At 39.6% G+C, this 23,601-nt stretch overlaps 2 protein-coding genes across 12 annotated transcripts in view; one reads left to right on the top strand and one right to left on the bottom strand.

The window, feature by feature from the left end:
• LOC129057492 (E3 SUMO-protein ligase RanBP2-like) overlaps window positions 1–19,516 on the bottom strand; it is a 61,428-nt gene extending 41,912 nt beyond the window's left edge. For 3 of the 7 annotated variants that reach the window (XM_063713328.1, XM_063713325.1, XM_063713331.1), the window contains exons 1-4: window positions 6,049–6,181; window positions 4,305–4,372; window positions 2,608–2,719; window positions 2,020–2,172 (exon numbers count right to left, since the gene is read on the bottom strand). In XM_063713328.1, coding sequence (XP_063569398.1) covers window positions 2,020–2,172; window positions 2,608–2,719; window positions 4,305–4,372; window positions 6,049–6,120 — 405 coding nt within the window. In that variant the 5' untranslated portion in view covers window positions 6,121–6,181. Of the gene's footprint in view, window positions 1–912; window positions 1,267–2,019; window positions 2,173–2,607; window positions 2,720–4,304; window positions 4,373–5,516; window positions 5,932–6,048; window positions 6,182–19,377 lie in introns of those variants that run through there. The other 4 variants (XM_063713327.1, XM_063713326.1, XM_063713329.1 and 1 more) reach the window with 4 other exon arrangements.
• Window positions 6,263–21,277, top strand: LOC129057484 (tripartite motif-containing protein 43-like). 5 transcript variants are annotated; one of them, XM_054547158.2, is made up of 8 exons: window positions 6,263–6,397; window positions 13,239–13,497; window positions 15,393–15,807; window positions 16,425–16,520; window positions 17,593–17,823; window positions 18,840–18,862; window positions 19,388–19,485; window positions 20,591–21,277. In XM_054547158.2, the coding sequence occupies exons 2-8, from the start codon at window positions 13,304–13,306 to the stop codon at window positions 21,070–21,072; spliced, it is 1,539 nt and encodes a 512-aa protein (XP_054403133.1). In that variant the 5' UTR covers window positions 6,263–6,397; window positions 13,239–13,303; the 3' UTR covers window positions 21,073–21,277. The 5 variants fall into 5 exon arrangements, with proteins under 5 accessions (XP_054403133.1, XP_054403134.1, XP_054403136.1 ...); XM_054547159.2 differs by having other exon boundaries at window positions 6,279–6,397; window positions 13,295–13,497; XM_054547161.2 differs by having other exon boundaries at window positions 6,287–6,397; window positions 13,319–13,497.
• The last annotated feature ends 2,324 nt before the right edge of the window (window positions 21,278–23,601 follow it).

Below are 23,601 nucleotides of genomic sequence, written 5' to 3' on the forward strand. Positions count from 1 at the left end.
CTGTTCATAGCAGTTAACAATAGCCAAAACCTAGAAATAACCAAAATGCCCCTCAAAAGTGAATGGTTAAGGCTGGGCACAGTGGCTCACACCTGTAATCCCAGCACTTTGGGAGGCCGAAGTGGGTGGATCACCTGAGAACCCAGGAGGCAGAAGTTGCAGTGAGCCGAGATAGCACCACTGCACTCCAGCATGGGCGACAGAGCAAGACTGTCTCAAAAAAAAAAAAAAAAAAAAAAAGTGAATGGTTAAATTGTGGACCATGAAATACTACTCAGAAGTAAAGGAACCAACTATGGATATACAAAACTTATATGGATCACAAATGGTATTATGCTGACTGAACAAGCCAACCTCAAAAGAGCACATGCTTGGCCGGGCGCGGTGGCTCACGCCTGTAATCCTAGCACTTTGGGAGGCTGGGGCGGGCAGATCACATGAGGTCAGGAGTTCAAGACCAGCCAGGCCAACATGGTGAAACCCTGTTTCTACTAAAAATACAAAAATAAGTGGGACATGGTAACATGTGCCTGTAGTCCCAGCTACCCGGAAGGCTGAGGCAGGAGAATCGCTTGAACCTGGGAGGTGGAGGTGGCAGTGAGCTGAGATTGCGCCAGTGAACTCCAACCTGGGCAACAGAGCAAGACTCCGTCTCAAAAAAAATGAAAAAAGAAAAAAAAAAGTCACACACTTCATGATGACATTTACATAACATTTTGAAATCACCAAAGTATAAAGATGGAGAACAGATTAATGGTTGCCAGAGGTCAGGCATAGTGAAGAGAAGTAAGTAGCATGACTACAAAAGGGGCAGCATGAGGAAGATCTCTGTGGTAATAGAGTAGTTCTGTATCTTGACGGCAGTGGTGGTATGAATCTACACGTGATAAAATGAAAGAAAACTATACATACACATTGTACCAATGTCAAAATTCCTGATTTTGATATTGTGCTTTGGTCAGGTTAAACAGGTTGAGTATCCCTTATCCAAAATGCTTGAGACCAGAAGTATTTCAGATTTTGAATTTTTTCAGACTTTGGAATATTTGCAGGATACTTAGCAGGTAGAGCATCTCAAATCTGAAAATCTGAAATCCAAAATTTTCTAATGAGCATTTCCTTTGAGCACCATGTCAGTGCTCAAAAAATTTCAGATTTTGGAGCATTTAGGATTTCGGATTTTAAATGCTCAACCTGTATAAGCACTGGGGAAAAATGAAGTAGCATATAGGATCTTTCTGTACAATCTTTGCAACTTCCTGTGCAAAAAAATCTATAATTATTTCAAAGTTAAAATTTTTTACATTTCTATCAGAAACATATATAATGGGGGTAGGAGGAGGCTAAAGGCAAATATACATTTATAATTTAATATTGTACATACACAATAAAGTATACATTAATATATAAAACATTACAATATACATTTTAAATGTTTGCCAAACATAGTTGTGTAGATTTTCTCCAGAACAGTTACTTAGTAAACTATATTTTACTCTATAAAGAATATCAGGACCAGTCAACACACTAGCAAGAACTTCCTACCATTTTTAGTAATTACGTCTTATATACTAGAGAAACCACCTTTTATCTTTTGCTTGAAAACCTTACTATCTCAAAATACAATCCCTTCTACTTTCAGACAATAGTTATTAGAAAACTCTTCTTTAAAATATCCCTAAATTGTCATCCTGTAGGTAATTTTCACTTAAAGAAGCAAAAATTGGATACCAGACAGAACTTAATGTAAATCTTAGCTCTACTTAGTTTACAGCTACTAAACTGTAAAATCCCTAAAATATTAATTATTTCAGAAGGGTAAATGAGATGTCACTTATAAAGTATAACTATGCCTAATAAGACAGTAGATGCTCAGAAAGGTTTTAATACACTTTTTAAAAGAAAAATTTTAAAGGAAACACAAACACCTGGGCTTAAGGTTTGCTATTGAAAAGTAATTTAAACTCCAAATATTAGAAATGGTTATGTCTTTTCTCCCTTTATGTTTTGTTTGTTTACCTTTAGTTTATAAACTGCAGGACTTCCTGGGAAAAGTTTAGCTGCTCTTTCAACCCAGTATTTTGCTCTTCCATCAGTAACATCATTTTTACAAAGCAATTTTGCAATCTTCAACACAAGATCTTTTTGTGTTGGGTTTAATTCCACTGAACGCTAATATCAGAAAAGAAATTAAAGATTAGTAAATAAATTGTATGTATGTATGTAGGAGTATATATACTTATATATAAAGGTTAAAAAATGATCACTCCAACCCTTAAAAAATTCTACTTCTAGAGAAAACATGTTACTTCAAAGGTGTTAAAATAAAAGTGTCTTGGAATTTTCTGGAAATGAATCAAATAAAAATTATATTTGTGTCATTCGAATGCAAAAAACACAAAAGAACACCATTTCTGACCGTGTTAGACTTACAATTTATAGGTGTTAAACAATTCTATAGCTGTTCCAAGCTGTGTCACGTAATGTACTATGATACCAATGCCTGTTTTATGATATTCATAAAATATATTTGACTTACTTATATAAATTTCTCTGGGCATCATGTGTTTGGCTATGCAAAGGCTATATTTGAATCCTATAACTTACCCTGTAACATTCAACGGCTTTGTCTGTGTTTTCTTCTAATTCATAAAGAAGACCCAGAAATCTATGAGCTTTGGGATCCCTCTCTTGCCCATTAATGTAAGTACATATGTATCTGTTTTTTAAAAGTAATACAAAAGTAAATTAAACTTAGAACTGTACTTTTAAATGCTAACCGAAGAATACATCTTAAACCAAAGCAACCACTAAACTCGTTTATATTGTTACTCAAAACTACCACTATTTATGCAGATAACTCAAAAGTATTCATAGAAAGAAATGGGTAATACTTAAAAACACGTACATAGAGTTGACCACATACTCATTTTACCATTAAATGTCACATTTACCAAATTTTTCTCCAGTGTTATCCACACATAAGAAATGAACATATAAATTGCTTTTTCTTCCTGATCACATTTTAATAAAGCACTAACAGTTTTGCAAATAAATTAGAAGTGATTATAGTAAACATTTTTAAAGTTGTCATAATGCAAAATACTAAACAGCAACAATTTCCCAAACAAAGGGAAATACATTTACCCTTTAAGCAAGAAAGTAATTTCTAACAGTACTATATCCAGCTAAAATCGAACAGAAGAAAAATTACTAATTACAGTACCAAATACAGGAAATTTCCATTTCTCAAATCAAGTAACAACTAAAATAAGTAAATATCCTCTAGGTTCCTTGACAGTATTACGATCAGAGAAATTAGGCCAGACCTAAACTAAGGGATTAAAGTCTCACAGTAAAAAGGTACAAGAGTTAACAGTCACAGTGCTGCTAGTTACATAATTTATGTACCACCATTTTCCTTTCTTACCAGCATTTCCATCTTCCTTTGGATGCCTTTAAAAGCCTGCCTCCCAGCTGGAAGCAGTAACACACACCTGTAGTCCCAACACTATGGGAGGCCGAGGCAGGCAGACAGCTGTGCTCAGAAGTTCAAGACTAGCCTGGGCAACATAGTGACACCTGTCTCTACCAAAAAATGCAAACCTTAGCCAGGTATGGTGGTGCGCATCTGTATCCCCAGCTACTTGGGGCGCTGAGGTGGGAAGATCTCTTGAGCCCAGAAGGCAGAGGTTACAGTGAGCAAAGATGGAGCCAGCTGCTGCACTCCAGCCTGAGCAAGAGAGACAGATACTGCCTTAAAAAAAAAAAAAAAAAAAAAAGCCTGCCTCCCTCTTAATTTCCTGCTTTAATCCACTCCAAGTCAGGAAATCAGAATCACCAAGCTTCTTATCCCTAGGATAGAGACTTAGAGCATCACATATTGTGTCAATTAAAGATCTTTTATACAAGCTATTCTCCTGCCTTACACTTACAGTTTAATTTTTTATTCATTGCTATTTTTCATCTGATTAAGGTATCAGATATTTAACCAAAAACAAATTAAGATATAGGCATGGTCCTCTTTTACTCCAACAGAAGACAATTTTTAGAAAAAGTGTTTTAAGCCAAACAATTTCTTGCCCTTGGTATAAACAAGCAGCAGCATGCAGAAAACACTAATTACCGTTTCAATCTCAATGGAATCTAGGCTGGTCCTTAGCATCAGTCTGAGTGATAAATCCCTTATTCCAGAATACACTTAGGAAGAACTACTAAGAACATATTTTTACCTATTTCAAAGAAGAAAATGAGAAAACGCATTGATTTTTAAAAAACGAATACATGTTACAGTTTGTACTTACTTTTTAGCAAGATCATATTCTTTAGCTTCATAATACAGCTTTGCAAAATAGAATCCTTTCATTGACATCTAAAAAAAAATTAAAAGTGGTTTTACTTTTCATACAGAAATATTTTCCAACATTTTTTCAAAAGCAGTAAAAACCTGTCCTAAGTTTATGTTCAAATACGCCATTTTCATTCACTTAAAAGTTTTTTTTAAAGCCTGACAAATGCATAATTCCATGTTTTATAATTTCCTATCACAAAACAAAAAATAGAGCTGGGTGCAGTGGTTCATGCCTGTAATCCCAGCACTTTGGGAGGCCGAAGTGGGCGGATCACCTGAGGTCAGGAATTTGAGACCAGCCTGGCTAACATGGTGAAACCCCGTCTCCACAAAAATACAAAAATTAGCCAGGCATAATGGTGGGTGTCTGTAATCCCAGCTACAGGCTGGGGCAGGAGAATGGCGTGAACCCGGGAGGGAGAGTTTGCAGTGAGCCGAGATCGCGCCACTGCACCCCAGCCTGCGGGATAAAGCGAGACTCCGTCTCAAAAAAAAAAAAAAAAAGAAAAGAAAATGTCTAAAATGGGAGAAAGGGAATTAAAAATAACAAAAGTATATATGTGTGTTACTCAGAAGTATATAGATGTAAAGCGCAGAAAAAACAACTAACAGCTGTCAAAGGTGCCTGCCTGTAGTCCTAAGTACTCAGGAAACAGAGGTAGGAGGATCATTTATGCCCAAAAATTTGATGCCAGCCTGGGCAACACAGCAAGACCCTATTCTAAAAAAATAAAAATAAAAATAAGAGCTGTCAAGTAGCCTTTGAGAAGTAGGAATCAGCTGCAGAATAAGAAACCAACTTGACAGAACATAGAAAAACTAAACAGAAGCCATCTGGAAAAAGAAAAACTAGAGAAAGAATTATTTTTTTTTATTTTTTTTTTTTGGAGACGTAGTCTCGCTCTGTCACACAGGCTGGAGTGCAGTGGCGCAATCTCTGCTCACCACAACCTCTGCCTCCATGGTTCAAGCAATTCTCCTGTCTCAGCCTACCCAGTAGGTGGGACTACAGGTGCCTGCCACCACGCCCGGCTCATTTTTGTATTTTTAATACTGACGGATTTTCACCATATTGGTCAGGCTGGTCTCTCGGCCTCCCAAAGTGCCGGGATTACAGACGAAGAATATTTTTAAGAAAGGCAAAAGCACAGCCGCCAAAGCTCACCCCGGAGCTGCGTCAGTCCCCACTGGGTTCCTCCAGGCCAAAGAGTTAAGACCTCCGTCGCAGCATATAGAGTAAATGTCCAGGACATGGGAAGAAACCCGCCGATATAGCACCCGGGTGCCCAAGCCCCCGAGAACTAGGCCGCGCCGGTACTACGCGGCGCGCCATCGGCCAGAAAGCCTGGGCCAGGGCGGGCCCACGAGCGAGCACCGTCGGGAGCCAGCACCGTCGGGAGCCAGCACCGTCGGGAGCCAGCACCGTCGGGAGCCAGCACCGTCGGGAGCCAGCACCGTCGGGAACAAGCCGGGAGAAAGAGAAAGCGCCGGCGCCAACGGTCTCCCGTCCACCGCGGTCCCCCAAGGACTCTCCCTGCGCTTGCAAGCGCCACGCCGCCCACAGGACTGCGCTAGCCGGCCGGCGCCTCAACAGAGCGCGCCAGGGAGCAGCGCCCGTCGGGAGCCATGACGCCTGAGCTGCGCCAGGCCGCCGCCCGGCCAGGTCGAGGCCGTCGGTCTCTTCCAGACCCACTCACCTTTCTAGGCGACGGGGCGGAGCCCTGCACCCAGGCGATGTACCGCTCCACGTCGGCCTTGCTGCGCTTCATCGCGCCGCCAACCTGGCTGCCGAGCCGCGTGAGACCAGCGCTCAGCCCCGCAGCAGTCGCCACTTGGAAGAGGAAAGCGCCTGGAAGTCAAGGACGCAGCTACGTAGCCCGCAGAGGACCATTGTGACGAACTTGCGTGCTGCGTCATCACTGTGCGTCACATTGGCGACGTCGGCGCTCGAGCTGCACTCCGCAGAGCTCTTGGCAGCGCCCTGGGCTCTGAGGTTGTCTTGGCAACCCCGGATCAGATTTCGGCCACCAGCCTCCACAGCCTAAGGTAGATTTCCAGCAGATAACAATTTGCGTGATGGGCTCTTAAGCGTTTTGGTCACTTGTTCTAAATTATAAGTGCGCAATGCATTGGAAGAAAAAAGCACTCAGGCCAATTTGGTGAACGTCTAAATTGGAACAACGTTTCTGGAGATGACTGGTTAAATACGTTGCATCGGACATGTGTGAATACTAAAGCATACATTTTTAAATTCATATCTATTAAAAGAAATGAGGGTCGGGGGTGGTGGCTCACGCCTGTAATCCCAGCACTTTGGGAGGCTGAGGCAGGCGGATCACCTGAGGTCAGGAGTTCAAGACCAGTCTGACCAACATGGTGAAACCTTGTCTCTACTGAAAATACAAAAATTAGTCGGACATGGTGGTGTTCACCTGTAATCTCAGCTACTCAGGAGGGTGAGGCAGGAAAATCGCGTGAACCCGGGAGGCAGAGGTTGCAGTGAGCTTAGATCACGCCACTGCACTGCAGCTTGGGTGACAGCAGGCACGCACCACCATGCCCAGCTAATTTTTGTATTTTTAGTACAGACGGAGTTTCACCATGGTGGCCAGGCTGGTCTCAAACTCCTGACCTCAGGTGATCCACCCACCTCAGCCTCCCAAAGTGCTGGGATTACAGGCATGAGCTACTTCGCCTGCCCTATGTTTTGCTTATTAATCCCTTGTCAGATAGATAGTTTGCAGATAATTTCTCCCCTTCTGTGGGCTGTCCTTTCACTTTGTTGATTTTTTTCCTTTGGGGTGCAGGAGCTTTTTAATTTAATGTGATCCCATTTGTCCATTTTTGCTTTGCTTGCCTGTGCTTTTGAGGTATTACTCAGGAAATCTTTGCCCAGACCAATGTCCTGAAGAGTTCTCCCAATATTTTCTTGTAGTAATTTCATAGTTTGAGGTCTTAATTTTAAGTGTTTAATCCATTTTGATTTGATTTTTGTATATGGTTAGAGAGAAGTCTAGTTTCATTCTTTTGCATATGGATATCCAGTTTTCCTAGCACCATTTATTGAAGAGACCATCCTTTCCCCAATGTATGTTCTTGACACCATTGTTGTAACGAGTCCACTGTACTGTGTGGATTTGTTTCTGGGTTCTCTATTCTGTTCTAGTGGTCTATGCATCTGTTTTTATGCCAGTACCATGCTGTTCGATTGCTATAGCTCTGTAGTATAATTTGAAGTCAGGTAATGTGATTCCTCCAGTTGTGTTCTTTTTGTTCATGATAGCTTTGGCTATTCTGGGTCTTTTGTGGCTTCATATAAATTTTAGGATTATTTTTTCTATTTCTGTGAAGAATGTCATTGGTATTTAATAGGGATTGCGTTGAATCTGTAGATTGCTTTGGGTAGTATGGACATTTAAAAAATATTGATTTTTCCAATCCATAAACATGGAATATTCTTCTATTTATTGGTGTCCTCTTCAATTTCTTTCATCAGTATTTTATTGTTTTCATTATAGAGGTCTTTCACCTTTTTGGTTAAGTTAATTCCTAGGTATTTTATTTTATTTGCAGCTACTGTAAATAGGATTACTTTCTTGATTTTTCAGATTTTTTGCTGTTGGCATATAGAAATGCTACTGATTTTTATATGTTTATTTTGTATCCTCCAATTTTACTGAATTTGTTTTTCAGTTCTAATATTTTTTTGGGGGAGCAGGTCATTAGATTTTTGAAATGTAAGATCATATCATCTGCAGACAAGAATAATTTGACTTCTTTCTTTCCAATTTGAATGCCCTTTGTTTCTTTCTCTTCTCTGATTTCTTTCTCTTCTCTAATTTCTGTAGCTAGGACTTCCCCAGTACTTGTTGAATAACAGCAGTGAAAGTGGGTATCCTTCTCTTGTTCCAGGTCTTAGAGGAAAGGCTTTCAGTTTTTCTCCATTGAGTATGATATTAGCTGTGGGTCTGTTATATATGGTTTTTATTATGTTAAAGTATGTTCTGTCTATATGCAGTTTTTTGAGAGTTTCTTTTCATCACAAAATACATTGATTTTCCTATCTCAGCCTCCTGAGTAGCTGGGACTACAGGGGCATGCCACCACACTTGATTAATTTTTTATTTTTAGTGGAGGTGGAGTCTTGCTATATTGACCAGACTGGTTTCAAACTGTTGGCCTCAACTGATTCTCTCACCTTGGCCCCCCAACGTGCTGGGATTACAGGCATAAGACACTCACTGTGCCTGGCCAAGATGTTGAATATTATCAAATGTTTTTCCAGCATCTAGTGAAGTAGTCATATCATTTCTGTCCTTTATTTTGTTGATATGATGTATTACATTGATTGCTTTGCATACACTGAGCCATCCTGGGATAAATCCCACTTGGTCATGATAAATGATCTTTTTTAATGTATTGGTGAATTTGCTTGCTAGTATGTTGAGGATTTTTGCATCAACGTTTATCAAGAATATTGACCTGTAGCTTCCCTTCCCTTCCCTTCCCTCCCCTCCCCTCCCCTCCCCTCCCCTCCTCTCTCCTCTCCTCCCCTCCCTCCTTGCTTTATATATCTGGGTGCTCTAGTATAGATGCATATATATTTGTAATTGTTATAGTCTCTTGATGAATGGACCCTTTTTCATTATATAATGATCTTCTTTGTATTTTTTATAGTTTTTGTCTTGAAATCTATTTGGTATGATGTAGTATAGTTACTTTGGCTCTTTTTTGCCTTCCATTTGCATAAAATATCCTTTCCCAATCCCTTTATTTTCAATCTATGTGTGTCTTTATAGGTGAAGTCTGTTTCTTGTAGGCAACAGGTTGTTGGGTCTTTTTTTTTTTTTTTTTTTTTTTTTTATCTATTCTGCCACTGTGTCTTTTGATTGGAGAGTTTAGTCCATTTATATTCAATATCATTACTGAAAAGTAAGCACTTAACTACTTCAATTTTGATACTTGTTTCCTGGTGGTTTTGTAGTCGTTCCTACCTACCTACCTTCCTTCCTTCCTCCTCTCCCCTCCCCTCCCTCCCTGCCTCCTTCCCTCCTTCCTTCCTTCCTTCCTTCTTGTGAAGGTGATTTTCTCTGGTGGTATGTTTTAATTTCTTGCTTTTTATTTTTTCTGTATCTGTTTTAGGTTTTTTTATTTGAAGTTACCACAAGGCTTGCAAATATCATCTTATAATTTACTATTTTAAACTGATGAAAACATAACACTGTAAAAACAAATAAGCAAAGAGAAAACTAATAAGTCTACACTTTAGCTTCATCTCCCCACTTTTTAACATTTTGTTTTTTCTGTTTATATCTTATTATATTGTCTATGTCTTGAAAAACTGTTGTTATTTTTTGATAGGTTCATCTTTTAGTCTTTTTTTTTTTTTTTTTTGAGATGGAGTCTTGCCCTATCGCCCAGGCTGGAGTGCAATGGCATGATCTTGGCTCACTGCAACCTCCGCCTCCTGGGTTCAAGCGATTCTCCTACCTCAGCCTCCTGAGTAACTGGGATTACAGGCGTGTGCCTCCACGCCCAGCTAATTTTTGTATTTTTAGTAGAGACAGGGTTTCACCATGTTGGCCAGGCTGGTCTCGAACTCCTGACCTCGTGATCCACCTGCCTTGGCCTCCCAAAGTGCTGGGATTACAGGCGTGAGCCACTGTGCCCTGCCCTCATCTTTTAGTCTTTCTACTCAAGGTATGAGTAGTTTACACACAACAATTACAGTGTTACCATATTCTATGTTTATGTGTGCAGTTACTATTACCAATGAGGTGTTTTTTTAACCTTCAGATGATTTCTTATTGCTCATTAATGTCCTTTTCTTTCAGATTGAAGAACTCCCTTTAGCATTTCTTGTAGGACAGGTCTATTGTTGATGAAGTTCCTCAGCTTTTGTTTGTTTGAGAAAGTCTTTCTCCTTCATGTTTGAAGGATTTTTTCACTGGATATACTATTGTAGGATAAAAGCGGGTTTGTTGTGGTAGTTGTTGCTGTTGTTGCTTTTCAGCTCTTTAAATATGTCATGTCACTCTCTCCTGGCCTGCAAGGTTTCCACTGAGAAGTCTGCTGCCAGATACATTGGAGCTCCTTTGTATGTTATTTGTTTCTTTTTTCTTGCCACTTTTAGTATTTCTTCTTTATCCTTGACCTTTAGGAGTTTAATTATTAAATGTCTTGAGGCAGTCTTATTTGGGTTAAATCTACTTGGTGTTCTATAACCTTCTTGTACTTAAATATTGATATATTTCTCTAGGTTAAGAAAGTTCTCTGTTATTGGCTGGGTGTGGTGGCTCACACCTGTAATCCCAGCACTTTAGGAAGCTGAGGCAGGTGGATCACCTGAGGTCGAGAGTTTGAGACCAGCCTGACCAACATGGAGAAACCCCATCTCTACTAAAAATACAAAATTAGCCCAGCATGGTGGTGCATGCCTGTAATCCCAGCTACTTGGGAGGCTGAGGCAGGAGAATCGCTTGAACCCAGGGGGCAGAGGTTGCGGTGAGCAGAGACTGTGCTATTGCACTCCAGCCTAGGCAACAAGAGTGAAACTCCATCTCAAAAAAAAAAAAAGAAAAAGAAAAAGAAAATTCTCTGTTATTAAGAAACAATACAGTATTATTAAGAAACAATACAAATAAATGAAAGGAAGACAGGAATGATTTATTTCATGGTTCTGTCAAGTGGGAAGACATGAGTTTATGTATTTAGCTTATTGGTAGAATACATGAGTCAGGCTAGGCTTGGTGGTTCATGTCTGTAATCCCAATAATTTGGGAGGACCACTTGAGACCAGGAGTTTCAAACCAGCCTGGCCATCAACATAGTGAGACCCTGATCTTTATTATAAAGAAAAGATGAAAGAGATAAAGAAAAGAAAACGAGTCAAAGTGAATGGAAGAGGTATAAGTGGAGGAGGATGAATTCAGAGTAAATATGTCATCTAGGAAATCCAGGTCCCCGCAGTGCTATGTGTAGCTACGGGCAGAGATGACCAGAGCTGAGTAGAGGAAGCTGCATTCAGTTCCCCATGAGAAGTAAAACAACATTTAGAGAAAATTACAGAGGATGACAGAAAGATTTTACAGCAGCTTAAGAAAAGCAAAAAGACAAAATGGTTCAGAAAAAAAAAAAAAAAACAAAGAAAAATCTATAAGGAGCTGATAAAAATGTGCCATAAACTAGATGTGGAGCTGCTCCAGGAAAGAACCAATAATATACCTAAAAAATGTTTGTAGTATTTGAAGTTCATACCTTAGAACAAGCTTGCCCAACCCACGGTCCGTGGGCCACATACAGCCAAGGACAGCTTTGAATGTGGCCCAACACAAATTCCTAACCTTTCTTGAAACATGGTGAGATTTTTGTCATTTTACAATACAGCTATAGTTAATCTTAGTGTATTTCATGTGTGGCCCAAGACAATTCTTTTTCTAATGAGGCCCAGGGAAGCCAAAAGATTGCACACCCCTGGCTTAGATGATATTATTTATTCAACACCATAGATATGTATGTGTGTGTGTGGGTGTATATATATGTATATGTGTGTATGCATATCCATATGTACCATATATATATAAAATATATATATCATATGTGTATCTCCTGCTTCTAAGAGGGAGGAACTTTTCCAAATAGAAACAACATAGATGAAATGTAATTCTTATCCTAACCATGAACAAGCAAGCTTTTTTGGAATTTTTGAGTGGATGTAATTTTATATTCCCCTTTATCAAACACTGACCACAGGGAATATTCCCCTCTAATAAGCTTCTTTTGTAGCTTTTTTCTGAAAAACTGGACAAATGTAATGTGGGAGTCAGACAGCATGTGTCACTAAGCTGAGAGCAGTGACATATGAAGGTGACATTTGCATGTCCTGGCAGCATTGTCCAGCAGAGGCTTCCTTTCTTTGGGGATGGACCCTCCCTCCTCACCTGGAGCAGCTCCACGTCAGGCATGTGGCACGTCTCCCACAGCTCTCTGTACATGTCTTTCATCCTTTCTAAATGTTGGGTCATTCTCACTTGACTGTCTTGTAGTTGTTGGAAAAGCTCTTTTGCTTCTCTGTCCAGTGCCTGCAGATGCAGTTGCTTCTCCTCATCGAGAAATAGAGGCATCTTTTGATATTGAATATTGATTATCACCTTACTTAATGACACATAGTTCTGCGGAGACATTTGGTTAAAAGGATTACATACTCTCACTCTCAACAGAAAACTTCAAATAATTATATGCTGGGTGTAATCAAGCAATCTATAAACTTTCTGCCTCACTCTTGCAAGGAGTCTTGAATATTTGTTATTTCTTTCTGTCTGTCTTTTTCAATGTTCCTGTTCTCTTTCCCTCTTTAAATCAAAACCTGTATAAAGACTTCCAGTTTCTCTTCCTGAGATGCTTCTTCACAGTTCTTACTGAGTCCATTATTTCCTCTATTAATCTCCCTTTTAGGATTTTTCCATGTCTGATTCGCCTAAATGTTAAAAAACATTTAGCCATACGCCATATTATGCAGATTGATTTTTCCTTTTACTATATTTTTACTCTATATACTATTTTATATACTATTCTATTTCTTTCCTCTTCCTCACACCCAATCTTGGTGAAATGTCTCATGTCCAGTGTCTGAAAAGGTTTATACCAACCTTCAAATTTGAACTAGAATACATATCATGCCATTTATCCAATAAACTAGAATTAATTTGGTTAGCTTGTGTGGGCTTCTCTATTTGCAATTCCTGTGGGCTTCTCTATGTGCAATTCCTATTATATCAATTATATCAAACCCCCTCTCTACTGACAATGCAAAAAAAAAAACTAGCCAGAGACAGAGCCAGACTCCTTTCAAAAAAAAATAAACAAACATAAAACTTCTGTTTTGAAGAAACCTAATCATCTATGTTAACACCCACCTACGCCCTGTGAAATGCAATCAATTAGAGGAAACGGATGTGGTCTTCACAGATTTATAAACGGACACTTCAGGAGCCAAGCTCATTCTTCTCCAGAGCCCACAGAGTAGCTTTGCAACTGGCTTTGGGGACTTCCGAAATCTACCAGCACTGCAGTGAGACTCTCATCCGTGAGCTCAATTCATCTGATTCGACAGCAAGCTTTGGTGAGAACACAGATATATTTCTGAGGTAAGTACACAGTTTCCAGAGTAGGAGCTACTATTAGGTTACAAACCAAAACAAAATTTGGGGACTTTAATTTATCTGCAAACTTAGATTATTTTTAGATGAAATGATCTCATTTTCTGAGTTTTAAAAACGGCTCCATTTCTTTATAAAATTATTTTAAACATAATCCATAGGTTTATGGATTAAACATGGGCCACCATGTTCAGCTGTTTGTTTGCTTGTTTGTTTGTTTATTTTGAGTTGGAATCACTCTCTATCGCCAGGCTGGAGTGTAGTGGCGCTCTTGGCTCACTGCAACCTCCGCCTTCCAGGTTCAAACGATTCTTCAGCCTCAGCCTCCAGAGTAGCTGGAAATATAGGTGACTGCCACCACGCCCAGCTAATTTTTGTATTTTTTTTAGTAGAGACGGGGTTTCATTATGTTGGCCAGGATGGTCTCCATCTCTTGATTTTGTGATCCGTTCACCTCGGCCTCTGAAAGTGTTGGGATTACAGGCCTGAGCCACTGCGTCCGGCCTTTTTTTTTTTTTTTTTTTTAATTTATATAAGTATTTTTAGAGACAAGATGATCTAGACATTTTGCCGTGTCACCAGTCTAGTGCTCCTGAGCTCAAAAAACCTGCCTGACTTGGCCTCCCAAAATGCTGGGATTACAGGCTTGAGTCACCTTCCCTGGCTTGGTTTTTATTTTTATTTGTATTTTAGCAAAACATACATTTAAAATGCTGACTTACTGTCTAGTGCCTAGTTTTTTGTTTTTGTTTTTTCTTGGGGGGGAGACAGAATCTTGCTCTGTTAGCCAGGCTGGAGTGCAGTGGCACAATCTCGGCTCACTGCAAGCTCCGCCTCCCAGGTTCACGCCATTCTCCAGCCTCAGCCTCCAGAGTAGCTGGGACTACAGGCGTCCGCACCACTCCCAGCTAATTTTTCATAATTTTTAGTAATTTAGTGAATCCCTATCTCGGATTCACTATGTTAGCCAGGATGGTCTTGATCTCGTGACATCGTGATCTGCCCGCCTCAGCCACCTTGGCCTCCCAAAGTGCTCTGATTACTGGCGTAAGCCACCGTGCCCGGCCTCTAGTGCCTATTATTGCATGATACTTACTCTTTTCCTGACTGTGTGAAAGAGTCATGATAATGCTTCAATTATCATTATCTTTTTGTAAATTTAATTAATTGTCTTTTAAGGATGTTGTAATATTAACCAGTACATCCCCAAATTAACAGACTGTCCAGGAACAGTAAACATGCCAGAAAGTTTTTGTTGATTAAATTAACATAGCAGCCTAGAAAAACAATGATTCTTAGCTTTACCTTGGAGAGGTACCTTACCTTGATTTGACTGTTTTTCCTTGGAGAGTAAAGGCTAGCTTTTTCTGATTTGGGTCAAAGTATGAGTTCTGCTCTAACATTTTCAAGCAAAGTCCTTCTGGAAAAGTCATTATGGATGGTTGTTATAGTTAAATAAAATAATGAGAGTAGAAGAGCTTAGTTAGCTTTCCTTCTCTAAACCAATCACCGGCAATTAAGAGTGTTACTGATTTTCAGACCATTCAAGACCCAAACCTTGAGTTTACAGGTTGATGAAACCCTTGAAGCCTAAGCAATTTGGTGGACACTAACACCTCAAAAAAATCCGACATTCTTCCATGCAAGAAAGTAGAGTTTGCAAATCTAGGTCATGTGTTGATTGGAGAACAGTCACTTTTTCTAGAGGTTGATGTCTCTTTGTGCCTTAGTTTTCTATTTTTCCTATTTCTGTCGTTGCAAATTAAAGCCTATAGTTCTCTAGAAAGAAAGGATATTATTCGATCACGAACTGATTCAAACTTTGCTCAGATCTTTGTCTCTCCAGGGTAGAAGCTTAAATTCTTGTGGTTTTCTTTCCTTAGGAAAATGGACTCAGACTTCTCACATGCCTTCCAGAAGGAACTCGCCTGTGTCATCTGTTTGAACTACCTGGTAGACCCTGTCACCATCTGCTGTGGGCACAGCTTCTGCAGGCCCTGTCTCTGCCTTTCCTGGGAGGAAGCCCAAAGTCCTGCCAACTGCCCTGCATGCAGGGAACCGTCACAGAAAAAGGACTTCAAAACCAATATTCTTCTGAAGAATTTAGTGACCATTGCCAGAAAAACCAGTCTCTGGCAATTCCTGAGCTCTGAGAAACAAATATGTGGGACCCATAGGCAAACAAAGAAGATGTTCTGTGACATGGACAAGAGTCTCCTCTGCTTGCTGTGCTCCAACTCTCAGGAGCACGAGGCTCACAAACATTATCCCATCGAAGAGGCAGCTGAGGAACACCGGGTAAGAGATAGCTGTGTGATCACCTGAAAGCTGGAGGATGGCAGAGTTAAAGAGATTAGAAGGACGATGAGAATCACGGTGGTTACTCCATTCTTTACTGAGTGCCAGGTGCTGTTCTAGGTACCAATGATGACATTTTGAATAAAATGTGCAACTCTACCTTCCTTCATGGAGCTCGCACCCAAAAAGAGACTGATTAAGTACATGTCATTCTTATTGACTCTACAGGTCAATGCTAATGACATTGAAAAGCTACCAAAACTACCAGTGCAAAGAAAGGTACTTTGGAAATATATTTAATATTACTGGACAAATGAGTATGGGAATAGCACACTACAAAATCAGGGGCTAGCATAGTGGGTTCTGAAGCAGGATGTTTCCCTGAACTAATTTAGCTGGGTTACAGGAAATCTTCACTCTTCAGTTCTCTAAACTGTTCTACATTCTGAAACCTCAAACTGAAAAATATCAATTAAGGATGAGCAATGAAAAATTTTGTTTTTTTCTCCTCCCACTAATGTATTTATCTATTATATCCATTGCCTGCATATACCACTCAGATTGTGGAATCTTTGGTATTTGACTTTCTGTTGTTCAACCTTGTAATTCTTTTGCAGGAGAAACTCTTAAAGCAAATGAGGATTTTATGGGAAAAGATTCAAGAAAATCAGAGAAATCTATATGAGGAGAGAAGAACAGCCTTCGTCTGGAGGGTAAGTATGAGACCGTGAGTCCTCCTGACCAGCTTGAGACAAGCACGCTGACAACATTTATATTAGCAACTTGAGTTGAAATTCTCGTATGCCAGATTTTGTCATGTGTTTATTCATAGGCTGGAAAACAACCAGACTGTTCAATATAACGATTGTTCAGGTTTTCTGTAAATGCTTTTCAGATAAGTAAAAAATAAATATAAATTCTGAAGGGCAAGCATGTGCTCAAAATTAATAAGTATTTCAGACAGAGTTTTCTGTATAATATGAATTATGAAATATTGATTAAATAGTATATAATTGAGAAATCAAGGCATTGATTGGTGAATATGATATTGTCCAAGGGGAAGAAACCGGGTGGGAACAGTAATTTAAGAAATGTGCCTGTGCTGGTGAAATCTGATAGCGAAGGACCCACATGATGCCAGTCCAAGTAGGAGAAAATGCAACATGATGAAAAGCTGAGGAGAAGGGATAAAAAATGACTGGGGGAGTGAGAGGATAAATATGTCATTATTGAGAGGAGAAACACAATGGAATGGGGATTCATGTTCTTAGAATGGCAGTGCAATACAGAGTCTATGGATTTGACAGAAGAAAGATAGGAGACAGAAAAGAGGTAGTCGGTTTGACAGATGGGGGTTACATTTTTTACAAGATCCTTTTTGTGTGATGGCTTCTGATCCCGATTATAATATACTAAAAACATTTCTACTAAGAGTGATTGTTCAGGCTGTGAAGTACAGAGATTTGAAACAACAACCTAATTGAGTAACAAAGATTATGTGTATTATTCATGACAATGTAACAACCAATCATAAATTTTAGTTGTTTTCTAATTGTATTTCCGATTTGAGAGGACATAGATTTAAACATTGAAATTTAAAGGGCTTTTTTGCAGGTGTTTGGGAATTGATGAATTACATAAACTTTGAAGGAAGGTCTTGCTTAACTCATCATCCTGTTTGTAAAGGATGGAAAATAAAAGAAGGAATGAGGAGGATGAATTTGTGGGTTCTGCGAGGTGGAAGTAGGCCTGGGTATATAACCTACAAAATTCATATCCCTACAGGGCGATGTGGTTTTACGGGCACAGATGATCAGGAATGAGTATAGGAAGCTGCACCCGGTTCTCCATAAGGAAGAAAAACAACATTTAGAGAGATTGAACAAGGAATATCGAGAGATTTTTCAGCAACTCCAGAGAAGTTGGGTCAAAATGGATCAAAAGAGTAAACACTTGAAAGAAATGTATCAGGAGCTAATGGAAATGTGTCATAAACCAGATGTGGAGCTGCTCCAGGTAAGAACGGAGGATGCCCCTTGAGACACTTTGTGTTAGCTGACCTTTACATCTTTGCCTTCCATTGGGTACCAAAGACATTATTTCTTCATCTCCTGCATTGATGGTGAGAGTCATTCCCACCAGTTATAGAGATAAACTGTAACTCCTACCCTAATCATGGAAATAAAGCTTTATGGAATTGTGCAACTAGATTTCCATACAACATTTTCTACCACAAGCTTCCTCCTCCAGCACATTTCATTAAAACTCTGGAAGAAAAAATTTCATGTGAAAATTCCATGTTTAACTCCAATGGATAATACATAGAAATTATGGAAAAACTGACATTTCCTTCTTCCTCCTTTTGGGAAGTCCTAGGTTTGAAATGCTCTTGATTTGAGCCACATTACACTTTGGGGACTAGCCCTGAAAGAGACCACACTGTAGACAGCTGCAGCAATGCGCAGTCACTACTCACACCTTTCTCTCTCACTCAAATTTAGGGTCCTGAATTTATCAGAAATTCATACTGTCAATAGGTCTTACTGGTATAATTGTTAGAGATGACAATACATTTTAAAAGAGTTGCAGTGATACTATGTGGTAATTCTAAAGTTTTCAAAACCTGAAGACCAGATAGGCAGAATAACAACTGTTTTTGTGTGTTTATTTTGAGACAGAGTCTTCTTCTGTCACCCAGACTGAAGTCCAGTGGCCCAATCTCAGCTCACTGCAACTTCTGCCTCTTTGGTTCAAGCAATTCTCCTGCCTCAGCCTCCCTAGTAGCTGGGACTAAAGGCATGCACCACCACACCCCACTATTGTTGGTTTTTTTTTTTGTTTTTTTTTTTGGATTTTTAGTAGAGACGGGGATTTGCCATGTTGTCCAGGCTAGTCTGGAAGTCCTGACCTCAGGTGATCCACCCACCTTGGCCTCCCAAAGTGCTGGGGTTACAGGTGTGAACCACCTCACCCAACAAGAATAACAACTTTCTAAATAAGTAATTTTTTTTTCTCTCTCTCTCTCTCTACAGGATTTGGGAGACATCGTGGCAAGGTATGTTTTCGGCCATCAGTGCAAACTGGAGCACAAGGCATGCTATGAAAAACAGGCTGTTTCCAACAAAGTGAAAACATAATTTACTAACACCATAATGTGTCAGTGTGATTGTGTGTGTATGTGTGTATAGTCACGTGTTTGTGTGGTATGATAAATGTTACCTATGCCTTTTATCAGACATTAATCTTTTCTTACTTTCCCAAGTGACTCAAGGGGTTATGTTTTGAAGAGTGCAATGCAGAGATTGCTAGAATACAGTTGCCTCTTTTTATGATTCAGAATCATAATTAGAGATCAATTATTTGGTGGCAGATAGGGAGAGAGGCATTTATCTTTCAGTGGCAGTAGGTTAGAAATGGAGTGAATAGTTAGAAAGATTCCCTAAGAGCCACAAACCCATCCTAGCGTTGTGGAGGTACATTACAGTATCAGAAGTGGGTTTGAATGAAGCATTTTCTGTTGGAATCTGTTTCTTAAACACAGACATCAGAAACTTAACCAACTCAACCTACTTCCTTGCAGGAGTGAGTCTGTGCTGCTGCACATGCCCCAACCTGTGAATCCAGAGCTCACTGCAGGGCCCATCACTGGACTGGTGTACAGGCTCAACCGCTTCCGAGGTGAGTGTCGCCCTCTTGGTGGGATCAACGTGCAATGCCTTCAATTATGGTTTTCTATGGGCAGCTTTCCCAGTGTAATGATCTTTCATCTAGAAGAAGAGAATAGTCTGTGAATAGGTATTTATATTTATAGTTTCACTATCATCAAACAGACAAAACTAAATAAAAGCTGGTGAAATGTAATAGGAATCAGCCATATAACAAATTTCTTAGAAAAATAAAACATGCAGAAGGGCTCTTTAGGACTTTAGGAACCATTCTCTGATACAATTTCATGTATACAATTATGACATGAAGCATACAGAACTGAATTCAGGACATTTCAATTTCAAATTCAGTGCAGTTAATGACTGATTTGAGTGACAGTTTTTTTTAATACATTTCAGGTGAAGTTTCATAGCATTTATAATTTTAATCATGTTTTTAATCAACTAAAGCACACATGAGTAACTTATATAACAATGCAAAAACTGAGAATCTGTGAACAATAGGAACATGATTTGGTGGTTGATGAGGTCTTAGATAGAACTCCAGGATAGATCATGACAAATCCAGCAGGATAAAAGAAGTCTGTGCCTGAATCTGGCATGAAAGTCAGATAATTCTTGCAAGGAATCTTCACTTTTCAGAAGGCAGATTCAGATTTTGTCTTTAAGTATGAATTTGCTAGCTTAAGTCGCAGATCATAATATTTCTGGAAAGTGATAACTTTTTTATTTGGGACTAAGAATGTCTGCCCACCTCATCTCCTGTCCAAAGCCTCCTGCTCTGCCCTGACAGAGAAGAGACAATGAAGGTTAATTTTATTGCTATGGACTTGGCTACAGCGCAAGAGCTTCCAGTTTTCAGTTGTTATGAAAGGTCGCTAATGAGACATAGACATGACCTTCCTCCCCTTTATACTTTTTGAGTTTATAGAAATTGTGATCATCATAGTTTAGCCGTTTATTTGTGCAGATCACCTAACACCCTTTGATTCCAACATTTTTCCAGACAGAATTTTCTTTCTAATCTTGACCTGTGTTTTCTAGTGAGAATCTCTTTCTTATCTGAACATAAGAATTTATAAACTGCTTTTCACTGGAACATTCTCTTTTTTCTACAGTGGAAATTTCCTTCCATTATGAAGTAAGCAATCACAACATCAGGCTCTTTGAAGATGTGAGAAGTTGGATGCTTAGACGTGGATCTTTGAATTCTGACAGATCTGACTATTTTGCTGCATGGGGATCCAGGGTCTTCTCCTTTGGGAAACACTACTGGGAGCTGGATGTGGACAACTCTTGGGACTGGGCTCTGGGAGTCTGTAAGGATGCCTGGATAAGGAAGAATAGCACAATGGTTAAATCTGAGGACATATTTCTTCTTTTGTGTGTGAAGATGAATAATCATTTAAGTCTCTTGACCACCTCCCCAGTGTTTCCTCACTATATAGAGAAACCTCAGGGCCGGGTTGGTGTGTTTCTTGATTTTGAAAGTGGAAGTGTGAGTTTTTTGAATGTCACCAAGAGTTCCCTCATATGGAGTTACCCGGCTGGCTCCTTAAAGTTTCCTGTCAGGCCTTTCTTTTACACTGGCCACAGATGATCAGGATTAAGAAAACTTACTGTTTGGGAACTCCATATACAAGGGAGCCCTTCACTGTTGATATAAAGAAATCATACTGTTCAGGCTTTTTTCTACTTCAGTGTCACTTCATTTTATTGCTATTAAATATAAAATTTGTAAAAGGCAAGACTTTTTGTACATTTTCTTACAATTAAAATAATCTCTTATGGCCCATTACCTAAAATACGTATTGTGATTTTCAAGTGTTTGTGAATTTATTGGATGGAATTCTGGAAATATGTGTGTGTGTGATTCCAACTTAATGATCTCATTCAGGAACAAATTTTGCACATCATGGACAGACGGTGTTTTGTACAATGAGTAAGTGTGAGAGTTCCCTCCTATTAATACAGTAAATTCTACACCTCATCACTTTGGGGGGGAAAATTTATTTTACACAGAAGTTTTCACTGAATCTTTGGGCTAGAACAGGAATTTAACAGTCATGCATCCCATGGCAACAAAATACATTCTGAGAAATGCATTTTTAGGCACTTTTATCATTGTGTGAACATCAGAACACACTACAAAAACCTAGATAGTGTATCGATCTACAGACATAGGCTAATGGTACAGCCTATTGCTTTTCTGAGAATTTGCCAGCAATGTCTGAGCAAGAACCAAAAGGGTTGAACCCACATTGAATTCTGTAGCTGTTTGATAAAGCAAACAGCGTCACCCACGGAATAATAGACAGATGTGCAGACTGTCTGCTTTAAAATGTGTTTGTATTTCCAAGTCACACAGACTGTGAATTCTCACTGATAACCTAGAGACCAGACATAACCATCACCTCATGTTACATTGGAAACATATTAGTATCAGGTAAAAATAAATAAAAAATAAACAAATTAACTAAATTAAACCAAAACCAAAAACAAAACAAACAAAACCCAGTTCTGATGAAAACCCAGTTTATAGTGAGTCCATTGAGTCTGTCTACCCACCAAATGGTCATTTTCATGATCACTGATTAAATAATGGAAACATTCTACTTCCAGTCCAGCAGATGATCCTGGCTGATGTCTGAGGTTCCTTGCTTGGGGCTGTTACCTAGAATATATTCAAACGGCCTCTCCAGGTAGCCGCTTGGGCTTGCTCACAGCATGGTAGATAATTTTCCACACTGAAGATTCCCATAGAGTCAGGAGAATTGTATACTACCATTATTCTACAGAGTAAAACATCAGCCGTAGTCACAACCCTACACAAAGTAAAGGGACTAGAACACACACACAGCAGTAGCAGTCTTGAAGTTACATCATAGAAAAACAATGTGGGATGGAATATATAATTTAGCACTCTTTTAGAGAGAGTGGGGGAGGAATATAACCTACTACACCTACTCTTCCTAAGAAGTGGACATTGAGGATCTATATCCAGAGACTGGGGGTCCTGTAAAACATGAGATCCAATGAGCCCCTTATAGAAACATCATTCAAGTTCCAGATTCCTGTAAAAGGGCAATTGATAATTGATCAGGTAAATATTTTTTGGAAATTTTCTTCAAGATTTGGTATCAACTGGACAATCATTAAGAACACAACACAGCAAAATCACTGACGAAAATGCACACGACACTGGAGTAGACGGGGGGAAGGGGTGGTCCATCTCCTTCAAGATGACCAGGGACAGACACAGTAATTCTAGGTCAGTGAGATAAAAAAGGTCAGGGCATCTTTGTCAGGAACCGCCTTCTGATATCTATATGCGGCTGCAAACTATTCATGTAGGCCTTCTGAATGCCTTGTACTTCCCAAGATTTCTTGATGTTAAGAGCCACTGACTGGGCTTCATAGTACATAGAATACCTTCAGCATACAGGGTGACAAAGTCTTTCCCTCAAAAGCCAGAAGTTCAGAAACCTGTAACCGAGTCATCCACGGGACCTTACGAGTAAGTGTGGGCTGAAGAGAGAGACACTGGCTTTAACCTCAGATAAAAGGTATTCCATTCTCACTGCCTTGTAGCCTCTCATACTCAGAAAGGAAGGTGAGGCTAGGTCCTGACTATTCATTCTTCCAGACTGTGAAAGTTTTTGATGCTGACTCAGAGAAATGTCCTCTGCTTACTAAAATCTAACGTCTATTAACATTCTGCTGCAAAAGAGATAGGCCTTGTCTTGTCACAGTCCTCTCAACCTGTGCCCATATGTTCCACTCCTCTGGCCCTTACTGAACCATGATTCCTGCCAGAATCACTCTGAAATTCTTCTGCCCCTGTCCGTCTTCTGGCCCAGTTCTCGGAACACAGGTCCCTGTCTATCCGCTTTCCAATGATCTGTCCATGCCCTTCAAATTCACAACATAAGAAAAGTTGATCATGAAAATATCCCAGAATGGGAAATACAGGTTCCCTGTTTTGTCTGAGACCAGCAATGCAGATGCAGGATTCTAGGGGAGGAGGAGAAAGCAAAAGTTGATGCCCTTGAAACTGCTCAGTCACATCCTTGTGACATCTAAAAGGGTAAAAGGTATTCAGGGTTAAATAATTGGAACAGAAAGAGGA

This window comes from Pongo abelii, chromosome 12, assembly GCF_028885655.2.
Source record: "Pongo abelii isolate AG06213 chromosome 12, NHGRI_mPonAbe1-v2.0_pri, whole genome shotgun sequence".
NCBI lineage: Eukaryota > Metazoa > Chordata > Mammalia > Primates > Hominidae > Pongo > Pongo abelii.

What these genes read in the sequence shown, in the direction of transcription:
- LOC129057484 (XM_054547158.2), top strand. Translation starts at nt 13,304, where the DNA reads ATGTGGTCTTCACAGATTTATAAACGGACACTTCAGGAGCCAAGCTCA. An exon ending in AACACAGATATATTTCTGAG is followed by an intron (nt 13,498 to 15,392) that starts GTAAGTACACAG and finishes TTCTTTCCTTAG; the next exon opens with GAAAATGGACTCAGACTTCT. An exon ending in GAACAGCCTTCGTCTGGAGG is followed by an intron (nt 16,521 to 17,592) that starts GTAAGTATGAGA and finishes ATATCCCTACAG; the next exon opens with GGCGATGTGGTTTTACGGGC.